Source organism: Nyctereutes procyonoides, unplaced genomic scaffold (genome assembly GCF_905146905.1).
Source record: "Nyctereutes procyonoides isolate TBG_1078 unplaced genomic scaffold, NYPRO_anot_genome, whole genome shotgun sequence".
Lineage (NCBI taxonomy): Eukaryota > Metazoa > Chordata > Mammalia > Carnivora > Canidae > Nyctereutes > Nyctereutes procyonoides.
This window is the reverse complement of record NW_026575140.1, coordinates 65,463,877-65,483,959: the sequence shown is the minus strand read 5'-3', so window position 1 is coordinate 65,483,959 and position 20,083 is coordinate 65,463,877. Positions and strand designations below refer to the sequence as shown.

Genomic DNA, 20,083 nt, shown 5'->3' with positions numbered 1-20,083 from the left:
CTGTCTACCAAAAAGCCAGAACTGTATTTAGTGCAAAATATAATGCAAGGATTCACCTGGGGTTTGGGGTACATTTATTTATCTGTTTTTCTCTCTTTCATATTTGTTTTCATAAACTGGAAATATAAATGTCTTTTAACTAAAGTGATTTTATTTTTTTTTAATTTTTTTTTCTAAAGTGATTTTAAATGCTTTTTGTAAACAGAGTATAAATACCATATAAATAAGAAAGAAGCTGGAATTGGGGTTCACATCCTGCCTGTAGTCTTGCCTTGGCCCCTAACTGTGGGCCCTTCATCTGTTAGTACCCCTAACCATGTGAGATGCCTTGTTCCTTCAGAGCATTGTCAGGAAGCTCAAGGATAGGGACGTGAAAAATGTGACAAAATCTGACTGGCTAGAAAACTCTTTGGTACCAATTACTTAAGAAAAACTAAATTACTTAATCTGTGCATATATCCTGTTCATTTCAGTGTGATATAATGAAAAGAACATTGGATTTGAACTCAGGGAATAGAATTTATCTGAACACTGACTTTCTCACTTGCAAAAAAAAAAAAAAGAGAGAGAGGTTATGATAATACTTGCTTCACATTACTATGATTTAATGAGGTTTAATTCCCATGAAAAGTGATTTTGAAATGTAAATCAAAGTTTATTAATCCAGCAAATAGGTAAACAGAGTACATATTATGTTGCTAGCATGCTAATCCCTGAACCTCTCCAGGTTTCTGTGTCCTCAACTCTAGAACTGAACACTAGAGATAATGCTTTCCTTTTTCATACTTAAATTAGTATAAGGAATGAATGAAATAATGTATTCATGAAATACATAAATTGTTACCAACTTTAATAAACATACAACTTTTGAAACATTTTCTTATCCAGTCACAGAAATCTGAATCCATTACATAGAGTTAAAATAGGTATTCCTGTTTCCTAAAATTACTGATCACCTTATCCTTAAATGCACTGTATTTCTTAAAATCAGCCTGCTCAAGGCTGATTATGATTTCAATATAAAGAGAAAATGTGAGTTACAAAATAACATATAAAACTTTTAAACAACTGAATTTGGAACATGGGAAGTAATTCTTTTATATTTAGTATAATAATGTTGATGACAAGCAGAAGCGAAGCAAATGGCTGTTAAGTTTTTTTTTTTTATGTTTGTTTTAATCTTTTAGTACAAGTATCAAGTGAATGTGGATGGGACTGTCGCCGCTTATAGATATCCATACCTCATGCTGGGCAACAGTTTGGTTTTGAAGCAGGACTCGAAATATTATGAACATTTCTATATGGCACTAAAGCCTTGGAAACATTATGTTCCAATTAAAAGAAATCTTAGTGACTTACTAGAGAAAATTAAGTGGGCCAAGGTATGTTTTCTGCAATTTTAATTTCTTGAGACAGTAAGAGACTTACCAGGATTATTTACATGAGTTTCATCATGACCCAATTAACTTGACATAATTTAGTTGAAATGTTACTTTCAGAAATGTTATTTTCTGAAATTTTTGTCTCCTTGAAGTATCTAAAGAAGCAACATCAGGATCATTTAAATTCTAATTTGGAGTATCAACATTTTGGGGAATTTTTAGCAGGTTTAGAAATGTTATGTAGAAAATAGATTTTTCTGAAGGAATCACTATTCATGCCTATACACAAAAGCAAAAACACATCAAATACAAATTACAGATTGAAAATCCCAGGGCTGGAGTGCTTTATGCACAAGAAGATATTGAAGGCAATTATGGTATCATCTTCTTTTCCCCAGTTAGAAAAAAGGCACAATGAATGCATGCCATACAACATCCCAGGAATCACTAGTTTCCCATAAAATAAGAGTTCTTTTTTTTAAAGGAAACCTATTAAGAAGCTGTTGTGTTTTATTATGAAACTATAAAAACTTATCCTTCCGTTATAAGGCTTTATTCTAAATTTCTGAGAAGCAGTGTTTGGGTTTGCAATTAACTGGATGCCTGAGGCAGAATCATTCTTGTGACCCTTTATACAGAATCAGGATCGCTTGCCAATGGCTTTTCCTGTGGGCTGCACAGTAGAATACTAGCTATTTTCCAAAAGTATAATTAGAAACAATGACTGTTCCTGGTATTGAAGGAACAACCTGTGGGTACTAATGACTGAATTTATGATTACAGCGATAAGATGCTTTCTTAGCTACCATTTTATAACAGTTTTTGGGCTTTCACTGCATATTAAAATGGAGTTTTTAAGAGTTGTTATAACATGAAAAGTGATTCATTCTACCCCAGATTATACTTTAATACCAAGCAGAGAGGCTAGGATGGGGGAATAGAGGATGAGCCCTAAATACCTTGGGTACCCAGGACAATAGTACTAGGGTAGCCACAAAAGACACTGCATGTCAGGTGTGTAGGGGGAAGCACTTCTGGACCTGTGGAGCAGGGTCCTAACATGTGTAACCGTTTCTGTGTCATACAGAGTGTCTAGGGAAGTACCTCGTTGATTTCTCAATGCCTTGCTCCAAAATTATCTTCCTCCTGTCCCACGTCTCCATGCTGGTCACATTGAACCTGACACCTGTTCTGTATCACACTCACCAGTAGCCTTTGGGGGTGGGCGGGGTGGAGGGGATGGTCACAAGAGTACTTTTCATTTATTGTGCGTGTGTGTGTGTGTGTGTGTGTGTGTGTGTGTGTTTAAACCTTTCAGGAAAATGATGAAGAAGCCCAGAAGATTGCAAAAGACGGACAGTTGGCTGCTAGGGACCTGCTACAGCCACACCGGCTCTACTGCTACTATTACAGAGTGCTCCAGGTGGGTTCCCACTGATCATCCTGCTGGGTCAAGGGTCCTCACACTCCATGCTCAGCCTGACTGCCTCACTTCTTCAAAGTGTTCAGAGGGTCAGCCTGTGGAGCTCTGGGTAAGCCGAGCACCAGCCCTTGGAAAGGTAGGAGTGGTACTAAAGCCTTTTGTGGTCTCCATGTTTTTATCTCCACTCACTATTATGAAAAACAATGCATTAGAGCCCTTACACATACAGATTAAAAGCTCCTCCTATTTTGTCAGTGCTCTCTCTCATTAAATGCCTTATGGAATTCCTAGGTATTTTCTGAACCTCAGAGAACATCTTTCCTTTTTTTTTTTTTTTTTTTTTTTTTTTTAGAACATCTTTCCTTATCTAGAAAACAAGGCAGTTGGACTAGAGATCATTAACATCTCTCTGCTCAAAAAGTCTGCCTCTTTGTCCTTGTTACTACTTAAGATTGTGCTTTTACCGTTAGGATGGAAAGCAAGTATTTAGCTTGCTATAGAAAGCAAACAAATGAAGTATATTTATAATGGTTGTAACACCTTAGGCCTAAATACTAAAGTGCAAATGTTTATTGAGAATCTAAGAATTGGTTCTTTGAGTAATTGTCTTGTGTTTCACACAGTAAATTCTAGCCAGGAAGAAAAAAAAAAAAAAGAAAGAATGCTTTTGTTTTTAACCTAAACTTACTTTTCTGTGGACAGAAAAAAAAAAGCACATTTCTTCAGATGTCTGTGGATATTACCCTCCAATAGAAAAATAAAAATGATAAATTATGCCATTTACTAAAAGCAGCCTTTCCCTTGAATGAATCATATAACTTCTGCTGATCTACCTATAATATTAATAGTAGGAGTTTCTCCCTCTGAAATATTAATTAGGTTCCTGTATTTTTTGGGTTTGACCCAGCCTCAGGAATGTACAGCTAAATGTATGTAGAACCACTGAACCAAAAATTTAATTTATAGGAATATATCAGTCAGTGGCCAAAGTAGAGGGACTTCACACAGATCTCTCGCCATTTACAAAATGTATGTGACCATGAGCCTAACAGGAAGGGTGTGTGGGACCACCAGCTTTATTTTGCGATGCTTATCCATCTGTTTATTGATTTGAGGCTTCAACAAATTTAATTATTCATTCATAAATTGAGGATAAATTCCAAGAGGTGCCATTATTTCAAGTAGGGACACTTGACTTGACACTTGGTGGAGGTTTCCTACCTACACATAAAATTGTGGATTGGGGTTCCTTTTTATATTTTGAAATATTGCACTCAGTGTCTATAACAACTGAAGTTAAAATGCATCGTTAGGACTAGAATAAACCAGATCTTTGGTTTCAATCTCAAGATACACAGCAACTAGAAACACTGGTGTGAGTGGGGCAGGGAAGATCCAATGGAATGAAGCACGGGCTAATCTTTCATTTGCCTTCAAACACACATTCCAGAAATATGCAGAGCGCCAGTCCAGCAGACCCAAAATACGGGATGGGATGGAACTGGTTCCTCAGCCAGATGATAACACGTCCATGTGCCAGTGCCACCGAGAAAGACCTTTCCGAGAAGAGCTTTAAGTCAGCTCACTTTCACCTCCTGCTTATGCCAGTGGTGCATTGAATGCAAGTGTTCAGATAGGAGCCACGCGCTGTACAAGTACCATTAAGGAGATGTAGATGGGGAGAGCAATCTGAGAGCAAGTATTACAAGTATCATTGAATATTACTTTATTTTGTATAAAAACTGCTATGATCAAAATCACAGTTTCTCTGAAAAGAAAACTGGCGGGTTTTAGTATACAGAGAGGCTTGCCAAAATATAAATCACTCCCTATGAAACTATTTACAACGTATTTCTTGGTTTGTTTCCATTCCTTGTTCACTTTCCCTCTCCCTCTTCCAATTATGAAGAAAAAATATTTGTGCAGGGTTCTTCCCTTCTTATTGCATAATTTCTCCTCCTACAAGCTGCTTTGGGCATTCATTAATAGCGAGCCTCCTCTTGGAAGGTAAGAGTAATTAAGGAAGAAGAGGATGGCTGCCTTATTAAAAGTAGCTTGGAGACTATGGGGGCAATGCTTTTTAAAGCTCACTCATAACTTTTCAGCTAAGTTTTGCCAAAGCCTAAGACAAAATTAAGGAGAAATTATGCCATAAACTAATAATTCCCAATCTATTTGGGTGGTACACCAAATAAGGACAACACAATTATTCATAGAGAGAACATTCTATGGGTACTGTTCATTACCTATATATTGAATAGATGGAAGATAACTATAATTAGGTGGGGATCTCTACCACTTTTTTACATTTTTAAAAGAGCTACTTGAAAACGTGCCATAGGCAGCAGTAAGCCTGGTATCTTGGGAATTCACCAATAAGCTGACAAGAAAGGCAAGTATCCTAACCGCTCCCCTCCTGTTTCAGTGCATTGCTAAGAGAAAAACTTTGGAAATTTCCTTTTTGGATAGGGTCAAGACCTAAGACATACAGCCCAGAAATTCATTACACACTCCTTGTAAGAATCACCAGTCCAAGGTTCACTTCACTCAAGAACACACTCCCAAAGCAAGAGCTCTCTCCACTCCCAGTCTAAAAATATTTACTCCCCTAATTGAAATATTTACTTCACCTGAAAAACAATGTAACCACTTTAAAAGTAGCCATATCCATAAATGCAGAATTGCGTAACTAGATGAGCAAAACCACATTTAGGAACAAGTATCCAAGGAAAACCAATACCCACCAATTGTTTAGAAGTACAAGGTCACAAGTATAAAATAAAGGGCAAGCTGTACTGGGACCTTGCCCTAATGAATCATGTCCTAAATATATTGTATATGGAGTTTGGAGCTTGTCAGAGCTGAGATTATTGAGCGAAAATTTGTTCTTCCTCACACCACCCAGCCCACCAATCCCAGGTCAGGTCCTTCCTTGTGGCTGATGGCATTTTTGTTAGAAACATCTCAAATTTTTAAAATGTCTATCACTTGCTGCCAAACAAGCCTGATAGTTAAAAGTGAACTGAAATATACCAAACAGCTTCTGAGCATGGAACAGGAAAGATATATTTCAGATATTAAGTGGAACCCTCAAAAAATTTCATAGGGAGTGAGCATTCAATCTAGATAATTCTTCATCTGCCCAGCTCATAGTCTTTAAAAATAGTTCATTTTACATGGCTTTCTGGTTTGTTGACACTAATATAACTTAATAAAATAGTTTTACTAGAGCTCTGATTTTTTTTCCTTCAAATTCACATAATGCCTGCACATTCCATTAGTCATTTTTAGTACTTCAACTTTCCTTTTTTAAAAATCTGATTTTTAAAAAGGAAGAGAGGGGTATAAGGATATGCAAGTAAATATAATAAGTGCATTTATCTAAATAAGCTGCCAGCCTGTTTGTTGCAGCATTGTTTTTATTAGTAAAATGTTAGAAACACCTTGAATAGTTTTCATGAGGGAACTGGCTAAATAGTTATTGCTAATACAACTATTTTTAAAAAGTAGCTCTAAAAAAAAAAGTAGCTCTAAATGTACTATCATGAACAATTTCCATTACAGTATTCAGTGAAAAAGCTAAGTTACAGAACAATATGAATAATGTGAAACCATGAATGTAAAAAACAAAAATATATTTGTGTGGTTGAAAGTTTGGAAGGATTTTACCAATGTCTGAGGAGGGAGAGAAGGGAATTTTTACTTTTTGCTCTATACCTGTCTATGATACTCTATTTTTACTACAAGTATGAATCAGATTATAAAGAAAAATGTAAACCTAGGAAAAGATTTTAAGTGCACAAAAAATATACATAATAAAATAAAATGGATATTTATATTTTCCATTATGCTATTTTTAAATCTATGTCTAGAATTTTGTATCATGGGACATATTATATACACTTTTTAAATAAAGTAATTTTTCTAAATACAATATTGTAAAAGATTTTTTTGTTTTTAAGAAATATTGTTAGTCACTGGGGCGCTTGTGTGGCATAGTGGGTTGAGCCTCCCACTCTTGGTTTTGGCTCAGATCATGATCTCAGGGCCATGCTCCAGGATCAGGGGAGTCTACTCTAGATTTTCTTTCTCCCTCTGCCCCTCCCCCTGGTTGCACACTTGCTCTTTCTTTTTCTCAAATAAGTAAATCTTGAAAGAAAGAAAGAAAGAAAGAAAGAAAGAAAGAAAGAAAGAAAGAAAGAAAGGAGAAAGAAAGAGAAGGAAGAGAGAAAGAAGAAAAAGAAAAAGAAAGAAGGAAAGAAAGAAAGAAAGAAGAAAGAGAAGGAAGAGAGAAAGAAGAAAAGAAAAAGAGAAAGAGAAAGAAAAAGAAGGAAAGAAAGAAAAAGAAAGGAGAAAGAGAAGGAAGAGAGAAAAGAAAAAAGAAAGAAAAAGAAAAAGAAAGGAGAAAGAGAAGGAAGAGAGAAGAAAAGAAAAAGAAAAGAAAGAAGGAAAGAAAAAGAAAAGAAAGAAAAAGAAAGAAAGAAAGAAAAAGAAAGAAAGAAAGACGATTGTAACCACCTATACTTCTCTATTTCTGTTAATTGGGTTGGTCTAACTTTTATTGTGTCTTCATGAATAAATGGAACAAGACTACTATCACTACCACTCAATCCCCAGTACGTAGAAATCTAATATTAAGGGGAAAGAGGGATGCCTGGGTGGTTCAGTGACTGTCTGTCTGCCTTCAGCTCAGCTCATGATCCCAGGTTGTGATCCTGGGGTCCTGGGATCAAGTCCCGCATATGGCTCCCCACAGGGAGCCTGCTCCGCCCTCTGTCTATATCTCTGCCTCTCTCTCTCTCTCTCTCTGTCTCTCATAAGTTAAATCTTTTTTTAAAAAGCGAGGGGGAAGAAAAAAAAAGCGAGAGGGAAGAAATTTTGGCTTGGCAACATTATTTTCTCTTATTTCACGTGAAAATACAAGAAGTTCAGGTTGCCATTATAATGGTTCAGTTGTAATTACATATTGTGACAGATATTAACTAGGTTTATTGTAGTGGCAATATAAACAAGTAATATCATTATATTGTACACCTGAAACTAATGGTATCTATTATACCTCAATTTTAAAAATGAAACAAAACTGGTTTAGGCTTTAGCCACTAAAGAGTTTAAATTTAGAAATTGCACCGGACTACAATCACCTGTCACTTATTCTTTGATCCTTGGGCACGAGCTGCCACATAGCTAAAAGGATCCGTTTTTATTATTTATGAATGAATAAATTACTTAAATATCAAAGGTTTTGTGTATTTCTCCCACATCTTTAATGCCCTTGGTGGAAATGAACAGCTTTGTAATAAGGTTAGCCCCGATTTCCAGAAATTCACGTTAGCTTCCGTTTCAAATTCCTTTGCCCCAAAGCCGTTTAACAATGGCAGTGGGGATCCCTGGGTGGCGCAGCGGTTTGGCGCCTGCCTTTGGCCCAGGGCGCGATCCTGGAGACCCGGAATCGAAACCCACGTCAGGCTCCCGGTGCATGGAGCCTGCTTCTCCCTCTGCCTGTGTCTCTGCCTCTCTCTCTCTCTCTCTCTCTCTCTGACTATCATAAATAAATAAAAAAAAAATTAAAAAGGAAAAAAGAAGTGCTTTAAAAAAAAAAAAACAATGGCAGTGAGGGGATCCCTGCGTGGCGCAGCGGTTTGGCGCCTGCCTTTGGCCCAGGGCGCGATCCTGGAGTCTCGGGATCGAGTCCCACGTCGGGCTCCCGGTGCATGGAGCCTGCTTCTCCCTCTGCCTGTGTCTCTGCCTCTCTCTCTCTCTCTCTCTCTCTCTCTCTGACTATCATAAATAAATAAAAAAAAAATTAAAAAGGAAAAAAGAAGTGCTTTAAAAAAAAAAAAAAACAATGGCAGTGAGGGGATCCCTGCGTGGCGCAGCGGTTTGGCGCCTGCCTTTGGCCCAGGGCGCGATCCTGGAGTCTCGGGATCGAGTCCCACGTCGGGCTCCCGGTGCATGGAGCCTGCTTCTCCCTCTGCCTCTCTCTCTGCCTCTCTCTCTCTCTCTCTCTCTGTGATCATAAATAAATTTTAAAAATTAGAAAAAAACAACAACAACAATGGCAGTGAGAGCTAACAGGTTCCACGTCCTCACCGCTTTGCGTTTGGCATCTCCCGGAGACTGGGACAGCGAGCTCGGGGTGAGGGAAGGGCGGGGCTGGGGACCAAGGGGCGGGGCCAGCGGCGGGGCCTCGAGGCGGGCCAGAACGGAAGTAGAGTCGCGTCACTTCCGACCGCGGTGTTACCGAGGAGTCCGGAGCGTCCCTCACAGCAGCGATTAATAGGTGAAGGCAATGGTGGCCCCTCCCTCTCCGCGGGTACCACAGCCGCCCTGCCTGCTCGCCCCCATAGCGCCCGGTCTGAGCCTACCCTTCTCTAGCCCTGAAGGCCCCCTGCCCTTGACTCCCGCGCCCCAGCCGCCCCCTTAAAAACGCTTGGTGTCCCTGCAGCCCCCGGTTTCCGGCGCCGCCCTCGCGAACCCCCTCTCTGGGGCAGGTCGCCCTCCCGGCTCGCCCTGCAGCCTCCCGGCCCCCCGGAAACACGGCTGCGCCCCCTTGAGGCCGAGGGCGAAATACTGGTTGATCCACCTCCCCTTCTCCCCGCCCCCACCCGGACTTTTCTTAGCGGTTTGCCCCATGACCTGGTGTTCGTTCGCTTTCATTGCGTTATGTAGAGCTGGGAAAGGGGAAAGCGTCCTTGTGCAGTGTTGTCGTTTGCCTCCCGCCGCCCTCCGTATAAAGGCCCGCAACAAAGAAGGAAGAGCTAAATCACAAAACTGATGACAAGGTCATGAAACGCTGGTTTTATTCAGTAAAACAGAAGAGGATTTTGGCTCAGGTCATGATCCCGGAGTTGTGAGACTGAGCCTCCATGGGCTTGTGCTCTGTACTCGTTTGCACTCTCTCAAAATAAATAAAATCTTAAAAAAAAAAAAAAGAAAGAAAAGGAATTAATCCAAAAAAGGAGGTTAGATGCAGGGTTTTACATACCGTTTTAACAAAGGGTGATAAATTTGTGAAGTGACAAGACGAAGGAGAGGGATTTGGGACTTCTAAAGGCAGTAACTATATAGGGGAAGCTATTAGAGGCTATTATAAGTTATTTGTAAACACCCATCCCAGTGCTGACTTTTTATCTTTGGTGATAATGCTTATTCCTCTCCTGTTGGTATGGGAATGAGAGACAACACCTTTGCAAAAGGAAATTTGTGTCCCACTTTTAGGCAGATGGGGAGGATACAGAGCTTTTCTTATCTTTGTTCTTTCTAGATTGCCTTTGGCTCAAAATAATCTTTATGCCAAACTGGCATATTTTGAGGTGGTGTATTATACCTGTAATAGTTAAATAATTAGGAGGTGATAAGTTTTGAGAATTTGTTACCTTTATTTCAATTATAAGTTTAAATAATTTTTAGTAATCCCAGCTTACAAAATTCTTGAAAATTTATATTTTGGTTCCTCTTAGCTAATACAAGCTAGCTATGGGACACCATCCAAACCAGAAGTTTCAATTTCCCATACAATGATAGTATGGCTCCTGCCACCTATTTGACCTTCTTTCCACACTTCTGCCTCTTCTCTAAGCTCCAGTAACACTGATTTTTTTTTTTTCTTACAGCCTCTTGAACACACCGAGCTTTCAGGGCGTTTTTTATTTTATTTTTTATTTTTTTTAAGATTTTATTTGTTTATTCATAAGAGACACAGAGAGGCAGAGACACAGGCAGAGGGAGAAGCAGGCTCCATGCAGGGATCCCAATGCAGGACTCGATCCCAGGAATCTGGGATCATGCCCAGATCTGAAGGCAGATGCTCAACCACTGAGCCACCCAGGCGTCCCTCAGGGCATTTTTTATATTCTATTGCCTGTGCCTGGAACTCTCATCTACAGTTTTCCTGTAGTTGCTTCTTTGCATCATGAAAATTAATGTCTTCACAGTAGAGGGTCCTTCCCTGACTACTTGCACTAAAAGAACCCTGATCATTCTTTGTCCCACTATTCTGTTTTTATCTTCTTTATTGCACATGCATTTCTTTAGGTTTTTACCTCCATATTTTATTTTATCTTACTAATTTTAAGTAGGCTCCATGTCCAGTGTGGGAGTTAAGCTCACAACCCTGAGATTAAAAGTCATGTGCTTTACTAACCAAGCCAGCCAGGCATTGCCACCCCTCCTCTTTAAAATTTAAATATTTACCTCCATATTTTAAATAACATGTTATTCTATTTTTTCTTGATTTCTTTTAGATGTCGTTATTAGTGGATTAGATTAAGACCCTTACTAAGGGGGATCCCTGGGTGGCGCAGCGGTTTGGCGCCTGCCTTTGGCCCAGGGCGCGATCCTGGAGACCCGGGATCAAATCCCACATCGGGCTCCCGGTGCATGGAGCCTGCTTCTCCCTCTGCCTATGTCTCTGCCTCTCTCTCTCTCTCTCTCTCTCTCTCTCTCTGACTATCATAAATAAATTTTTTAAAAAATTAAAAAAAAATACCCTTACTAAGATCCTACTAAGCCCCATCCAAGCAAGGAGACTGAAATCAAGAGTAAGAACTCAAGCAAGATTAAGATCCTTACAAGTGATGTCTGATACAGGTAAAGGGGTATTGAGTATTGGTGTACAGATGTTAATTTCTGGAATGTTAAGTAGAAAACCTGCTGAGTGTCCCTCCTGGACCTGACACTTAGACTAAACTTTAGAGAATTATTAATGGTAAGGAACCTTTTAAAAAGTTGTAAGCCATTACTTTTGTAAAAAGTGAATTGCTAGAGAAAGGAAAACAAATAACAAAGATGGACCTTGCAAACCATAAGCCCATTGATGGTGTGTTTGTGTACCACAGCAGTGTCAGATTGCTATAAAACTTTGTGATTATTCTTAATTTCTTCATTTCATCTGGTAACATGCAATTTGGACACTAGTACAGGTCTATGAACCACACTCAGAGTAGCATAACTTTTAGAGATCCACCAACAGAAGATCCAACCCCTTTTGTCCTACTTACTTCTCGCTTTTGGGTCAAGCCTGCAATGAGTTGTCCTGCTGATGACAAATTTTTAAAAACTCTTCTTATTATTTAAGTATATACGTCTGTTATAGAAGTAAGCAGAATAAACATTTAAAATTCTTCCTTAGTTCTGTCACCACTGTTAACATTCATATTCATACATACATAGATAAACACCTACATATGTCACTTTATACCTTAAATCACTGAGCATTGGGATACCTGGGTGGCGCAGCGGTTTAGCGCCTGCCTTTGGCCCAGGGCGCGATCCTGGAGACCCAGGATCGAGTCCCACGTCGGGCTCCCGGTGCATGGAGCCTGCTTCTCCATCTGCCTGTGTCTCTGCCTCTCTCTCTGTCTCTCTGTGACTATCGTAAATAAATAAAAATTTAAAAAATTTAAAAAAAATCACTGAGCATTGATAACAGATAATAAATTTAATTATTAGAATACTAGTAGACCTAAAATAGCCCTTGTGTCCCATTTGTGTTTAGTTTTTCATTTTTGTTAAACCTAGAAATTAAGCACTCTCATAGATTGTTTATAGGTGTAAATTGATCAGTGTTTTTGAGGACAGTATGGCAGTGTCGAAGTTTTAATGTGCATACTCCATTCCTTTTTTATTTTTTATTCTTTTTTCTTTTAAAGATTATTTGAGAGAGGGCAGCCTGGGTGGCTCAGCGGTTTAGTGCCGCCTTCAGCCCAGGACGTGATCCTGGAGACCCGGGATCGAGTCCCATGTCGGGCTCCCTACATGGAGCCTGCTTCTCCCTTTTCCTGTGTCTCTGCCTCTCTCTCTCTGTGCCTATGAATAAATAAATAAAATATTTTAAAATAAATAAATAAAGATTATTTGAGAGAGAGTGAGCAGGGGGAGGGGCAGAGGGAGAGGGAGAGAGAGAATCTCAAGCAGACACTTTGCTGAGCATGCCAGCCTCGATCTCATGACTCAGAAATCATGACCTGAACCAGAATCAAGAGACACTTAACCCACTGAGCCACCCATGCACCCACCCTTTCCTTTTGTAAATGCATACGTGTAACTGAACTATGTGCATATCATAAAACTAAAATCACACAGTATGAAAGAGTGTATGGGAATAAAACCACCTTCATATTCTAAATCCAGGTCCCTTAATCTCAGTCCTTCTCCAGAGGCACTCACTGTTGGCGGTTACTTGTATCGCCTTCAGGAGAAACTCAAAGCAAATGAATATATACTGTGCATACCTGTGGGCACAGCAATTCCATTTCTAAAAATCTATCCAACAGAAATGGTTGTACATGTACCCAAATATATGCATACAGATACTCATTTTGTAATGGTTACAGCAAAAAAATAGAAACAATCCAAGTGTTTACTGGTAAAGAACAAATAAATTATGATATATTCAGGAATACTGTGCAACTATAAAGAGTGAGGGAGATCTGTATGTCTTAACATGGAAAAGCCTCCAATAGATGCTGTTAAGTAAAGAAAGCAGAAAATATGTATAGTTTCATCACACCAATGCAAACAGACTGTGGGGTATGTGTGTATACATATATATGGGTGTACATGTGTATATATAGTTAAAGTGTAAGTATATATAACAAAAGATCTGGAAGAGTCACACATCTATTAACAGATAAAAGTAACCTTTGAAAAGAGGATTTGTCTAGAAGAAATGGAGATGGAGGATTTTCAACTTTTACTCTCTTGTTCTATACTTGAAATTTTCACTATAAGAATGTGTGTCATTTATATAATAACTTCTAAAGTAACTAAATCTAGACAGTATGAATAATTTTGGACTTTAAGTAATAATGAGATATTAAATGAGGAATGATATTTACACATTCTTCTAATGCCATTCAAATATTGCTCTGATTCTGTGGTTATTTGTGAACAACCAAATAACTATAATCTGTATTTTGACCAGTGAAAAAGAACATGGACAGGAAAATGAGTAATGAATTAAGGTGACTAGTATGTTTTAAAATTCAATATAATTATTTTTTCTATTTTTTTCTCACATTTCAAATTTGAAATTTTGGTATGATTTTTTAAAGTGACAGTAAATCTCAAATGGCAAAGTTATCCTCTGTATTTATTTCTTTTAATGATAGAAATGGGGACGATGTCCTTAAAAATTACTAAAGCTGATTATCACACAGTTCACAAAGAAAACATTGTTTTCCTTAAGTGTCCTGAAATACACAGATAAACTATACTTTGTTTCTTCTTCACCAGCTGGCTAAGAAGCATGTATCTCAAAATACTTCCTTTGACACAAATTAACAAACGTGTTAAGCCCCAAATATCATCCATTACTATTATTTGTGCTAATAGTTATCTGTAAATTGTGAGATTAAATTGCTTAAAATGTTTATCTACATCAGTTTTTGTTTTGTTTTGTTTTTTATGATAGTCACACACAGAGAGAGAGAGGCAGAGACACAGGCAGAGGGAGAAGCAGGCTCCATGCACCAGGAGCCTGACTTGGGATTTGATCCCGGGTCTCCAGGATCATGCCCTGCGCCAAAGGCAGGCGCTAAACCGCTGCGCCACCCAGGGATCCCCTCTACATCAGTTTTTTTTTAATATTTTTTTTTATTTATTTATGATGGTCATACAGAGAGAGAGAGGGAGAGAGGGAGAGAGTCAGAGAGAGAAGCAGGCTCCATGCACCGGGAGCCTGACGTGGGATTCGATCCCGGGTCTCCAGGATCGCGCCCTGGGCCAAAGGCAGGCGCCAAACCGCTGCGCCACCCAGGGATCCCTCTACATCAGTTTTTAAACCAGAATCATGCACATGGATAGTTCTTATTTTAAAAATAGTTTATATTATAATGAAAGATATTATATTACACAATAAATGAGTAGTTACAGAGTTACAGTACATAATGCTTTACCTGTATTCTCTAATTCAATCTTCCTGATTGTGAGATGAGTATTTAAGTCCCCATATTTCACAGATGAGGAACTAAAGCTGGAATAAATATCTTACACAAGATCACACAGCTAAGTATGAGGTAGAACTTTTTAAAGATTTAAACCCCCACGTATCTCATTTTAGACCCACAGACTTGACCTATATCCCCATGCCTCCTATATTATTAAAACTATTTGAAGAGGGAAAAAAAATCATACTTTGTTTTTCATAGAGCACTTTGTCCCTATTATTAAAAATGTCAATTTTTAGGGATCCCTGGGTGGCGCAGTGGTTTGGCGCCTGCCTTTGGCCCAGGGCGCAATCCTGGAGACCTGGGATCGAATCCCATGTCGGGCTCCCAGTGCATGGAGCCTGCTTCTCCTTCTGCCTATGTCTCTGCCTCTCTCTCTCTCTCTCTGTGTGACTATCATAAATAAATAAAAAAAATTTTTTTAAACAATGTCAATTTTTAAAACTCAACAATATATGGTTAGGAAGGAAACATCTCTAGTTTTAAACTTACAGATAATCATCAAAAGAGAAAATAACACATGTATAACACACACACACACACACACACACATATATATATATATATATATATAAAGAAAAACATTTTTTTTAATTTTTCTATAAATGGCATATCCTATAGAGAATTTTTCTGTTTGGTCTTTGTCTCTCTAAATATGATGGACGTATTAGCCAATGTTTGTTATATGTTTCAATACTTCAGGGATTTATAAATATAAATTTCACATTTGACAAGTAACAGTTCAGAATTTTTAAATTTTGAGCAGAATTTCTTCACTTAGTTTGGACTATGATAAAACATCTCAGAACCATATTACTGATATAAATGTAATGAATAACATTATTTATACTGTGAAGTTATTAGTACTAGAAATTAAGTAAAACCCATGTTTCTCCCTGTGTTCAGTGCAAGATCCTTTCTTATTCTTTATATTTGACTGTTGGAGAGTTCTGTCCTTTATAAGGTAACCTCATAGAATTGTGACACTGCAAGTGCCTTTGGAGTCATTTATTGCAGTGCTTTTATTTTACAGCTAGTGAAACTGAAGCCTAAGGATGCTGAGCTGTTTGTCTAAGATTACACTAAGTAGTAGTATGAACTGAAAGGAAACCACGTGCACAGTCTATCAGTTCAGTAGTCTTCCTTCTATGGTTATGTGTCTGAAAACTTACTAAAAGCAATGGATTACTTTAAAAACTTATGTATGGCTTATATTTCCTCTCCTTATGTATACTGACAACAAATAGAATCGTACAAAATTTATATAGCTTAGAGAAACAAAATTCTCGCGGTACACTTTTCTGATAACACTGGAACAACTGGAACGGTTTCATTATTTGACCTAGTCAATCACTTAATTTTGAATGGCATCCTTTTTTAGGATAATAAATGCTTAAACAGTATAAGAAAGATTGAGCTTGCTACAACTTTTTTATGTATGGTAAAATATGCAAAAAGCAATATTTACCATCTTAACCACTTGTAAGAGTAGTTCATTGGTATTAAGTACATTCATAATGTTGTGCAGCCATCACCACCATCAACTTCCATAAATCTTTTCATCTTGTAAAACTGAAACCCCATACCCATTAAACCATAACCACCCTGTACCCCCATGTTACTGCCAACCACCATTCTGTCTCTTATGGTTTTGACTACTATAAATATCTCATATAGGTAAAAATCATATGGTATTTGCCTTTTTATGACTGTTTAATTTCAACTAGCATAGTATCCTCAAGGTTTATCCCTGTTGTAGCGTATCTCAGATTTCCATTTTTTTAATGGCTGAATAATATTCTATTGTATACATATACCACATTTTGTTTATTCATCCATCAATGGACACTTGGGTTGCTTTTATGTTTAACTTTTGGGAATAATGCTGCTATAAACTTGGGTATACAAATATCTCTTTGAGCCCCTCCCTACTTTAACTTTTTTTCATATATACCTAGAAATAAAATTGCTAAATTATATGGTAATTTTATTTTTAGGGTTTTTTTTAGGAAGTGCCATATCCTTATCAATAGTGGTTGCACTATTTTATATTCTTAAACAGTGCACAAAATTTCCAATTTCTCCACATCTTTGCCAACATTTCTTATATCTGTTTTTTTATAGTAACCATCCTAATGGGTATGAGGTGGTATCTCATTGTAGTTTTGATGTGCATTTCCCCTAATGGATAGTGATGTAAAGTGTGTTTTTGTGTGATTATCAGCTGTATATATTATTTGGAGAAATATCTCTATTGTCCATTTTTAAAATCAAGCTTTTTGGTTTTTATTGTTGAGTTTGGGGAGTTCTCTATTCTGGATGTTAAACCAGATACATTACTTGTAAATATTTTCTCCTATTCTGTGAGTTGCTTTTTTATTTTGTTGATAGTGTCTTTTGATGCATAGAATTTTATTTTTTCATGAAGTTCCATTTGTCTATTTTCACTTCTGTTCCTTATTCCTTTGGTGTCATATCCAAGAAGTCATCACCAAATCCAATGTTGTAAAACTTTTGACCTGTTTTCTTCTAAGCATTTTATGGTTTTGGGTCTTGTATTTAAGACTTTGATGTGTTTTGAGTTGATTTTTTTTCTCATTAAACTTTTGTTTTAATGGGTCTCAAAATTCTGTGACAGATTTTTGGTCAAGTTGTTTCCATTAAAAAGTACTGATTTTAAAAACTAATAACTTAAAACTGCCACACACGCGCAAAAAAAAAAAAAAAAAAAAAAAAAAAAAAAAAAAAAGTCCACAAAACATTCTCCTTTCCTTCCGAAGGTTTTACAATGCATTGTTATCATTAACCAGTCTTTTACTATTAAACTTAAATGGCCAATTGACACAAACAGTTCTGAGACCATTCTTCCACCACTGATTAAGACTGGGGTGGCAGGTATTGGGGATAATATTCATTTAGCCTTCTGAGCTTTCTGGGCAGACTTGGTGACTTTGCCAGCTCCAGCTGCCTTCTTGTCCACTGCTTTGATGACACCCACAGTAACCGTCTGTCTCATGTCACGAACAGCAAAACGGCCCGGGGGGAAAAGTCAGAGAAGCTCTTAACACACATAGGTTTGCCAGGAACCATATCAACAATGGCAGCATCCCCAGATTTCAAGAACTTGGGACCATCTTCCAGCTTCTTTCCAGAACGACTATCTATCTTTTCCTTCAGCTCAGCAAACTTGCAAGCCATGTGAGCTGTGTGACAATCCAGCCCAGGTGCATATCCAGCACTGATTTGGCCTGGATGGTTCAGGATAATCACCTGAACTGTGAAGCCAGCTGCTTCCATTGGTGGGTCATTTTTGCTGTCACCAGCCACATTGCCACGATGAACATCTTTGACAGATACGTTCTTGACATTGAAGCCCACATTGTCCCCAGGAAGAGCCTCACTCAAAGCTTCACGGTGCATTTCAACAGACTTTACTTCACTTGTAACATTGACTGGAGCAAAGGTGACCACCATGCCAGGCTTAAGAACACCAGTCTCCACTCGACCCACTGGGACAGTACCAATACCACCAATTTTGTAGATGTCCTGGAGTGGCAGACACAAGGGCTTATCAGTTGGACGAGTTGGTGGCAGAATGCAATCCAGGGCTTCAAGCAGTGTGGTTCCACTAGCATTCCCATCTTTACAGGTGACTTTCCATTCCTTGAACCAAGGAATGTTAGCACTTGTCCAGTATGTTGTCACCATTCCAACCAGAAATTGGCACAAATGCTACTGTGTATGGGGTGTAACCAATTTTCTTAATGTAGGTGCTGACTTCCTTAACGATTTCCTCGTATCTCTTCTGGCTGTAGGGTAGTTTAGTGGAATCCATTTTGTTAACATCAACAATTAGTTGTTTTACACCCAGTGTGTAAGCCAGAAGGGCATGCTCATGGGTCTGCCCATTCTTGGAGATACCTGCTTCAAATTCGCCAACACCAGCAGCAACAATCAGGACAGCACAGTCAGCCTGAGATGTGCCTGTAATCATGTTTTTGATAAAGTCTCTGTGTCCTTGGGCATCAATGATGGTCACATAATACTTGCTGGTCTCGAATTTCCACAGGGAGATATCAATGGTGATACCACGTTCATGTTCAGCTTTCAGTTTATCCAAGACCCAGGCATACTTGAAGGAGCCTTTTCCCATCTCAGCAGCCTCCTTCTCAAATTTCTCGATAGTTCTTTTGTCAATCCCACCACATTTGTAGACCAGATGACCAGTAGTGGTAGACTTGCCCGAATCTACATGTCCAATGACGACGATGTTGATGTGAGTCTCTTCCCATTTTGGTTTAGGTTTAGCGGTGGTTTTCACGACACCTGTGTTCTGGCGACAAACCCATTGTGAAAAAGCTTGAGTTGATTTTTGTATATGGTGCTAGAAAAGCATTACTTCATTCTTTGGCATGTGAATATCCAATTTTCTCAACACTGTTGAGAAGATTGTTCTTTGTCCATTAAATGGTCTTGGCACCTGTCAAAAGTCATTTGGCATGTATATGTAAGGGTTTATTTCTGAGATATTTATTCAGCTAATCTGTGTGTTTGTCTTTATACCAGTGCCACATTGTTTTGAGTACAGTAGCTGTATAGTATGTTTTGAAATTAGGAAGTGTGAGTCTTCCAACTTCTCTGTTTCTGTTTCTTTTTCAAGATTGTTTTGGCTATTCTGTGTCCTTTGAGATTCCGTATAAATTGTGAAGTGGCCGTTTTGTATTTCTGCAAAAAAAAAAATGTCATTGAGATTTTGTTAGGGATTGCATTCAATCTATATACTGTGTTGGGTGGTATTGACATCTTAAAAATATTGTCTTCCGATCTATGAACATGGAATGGGATTTCCATTTATTTATGTCTCCTTAATTTCATTCAGTGTTTTGTAGTTTTCATTGTACAAGTCTTTCACCTCCTTGATGAAATTAATTCCTAAGTATTTTATTCTAGTTGTTGCTAATATATATATAGAATTGTTTTTATAATTTCTTTTTCAGATTGTTCATTGTTATTGTAGAGAAATGCAACTGATTTTCATGTGGTGGCTTCATATCCTGCTACTTCATTAAATACATCTTTTTTTAGTTCTAATAGGTTTTTTTAAATAGAATAACTAGTTTTTATATTTTCAGGATCATGTTGATCTATCATTTAAGATCCATGAATAGAGACAGTTCTACTTCTTCCTTTCCCTTTTGAGTTCCTTTTAATTCTTTTTCTTGCCTAATTGCTCTGGCTAGAACTTCTAACTATGTTGAATAGAGGTGGTGAAAGTAGACTACCTTTCCCTGTTCCAGATGTTGGAGGAAAAATTTTCAGGCTTTCAC

At 38.0% G+C, this 20,083-nt stretch overlaps 2 protein-coding genes across 5 annotated transcripts in view; both read left to right on the top strand.

Annotated features, from left to right (window-relative positions):
* Positions 1-6,648, top strand: part of LOC129496601 (protein O-glucosyltransferase 3) — a 117,419-nt gene extending 110,771 nt beyond the window's left edge. For all 4 annotated transcript variants that reach the window (XM_055304716.1, XM_055304719.1, XM_055304718.1 and 1 more), the window contains 3 exons: positions 1,188-1,382; positions 2,701-2,805; positions 4,256-6,648. In XM_055304716.1, the coding sequence (XP_055160691.1) occupies positions 1,188-1,382; positions 2,701-2,805; positions 4,256-4,381 (426 nt within the window). In that variant the 3' untranslated portion in view covers positions 4,382-6,648. The remainder of the gene's footprint in view (positions 1-1,187; positions 1,383-2,700; positions 2,806-4,255) is intronic.
* Positions 1-20,083, top strand: part of CUNH11orf65 (chromosome unknown C11orf65 homolog) — a 177,098-nt gene that overhangs the window by 110,773 nt on the left and 46,242 nt on the right. The gene's annotated exons all lie outside the window — the stretch shown is intronic.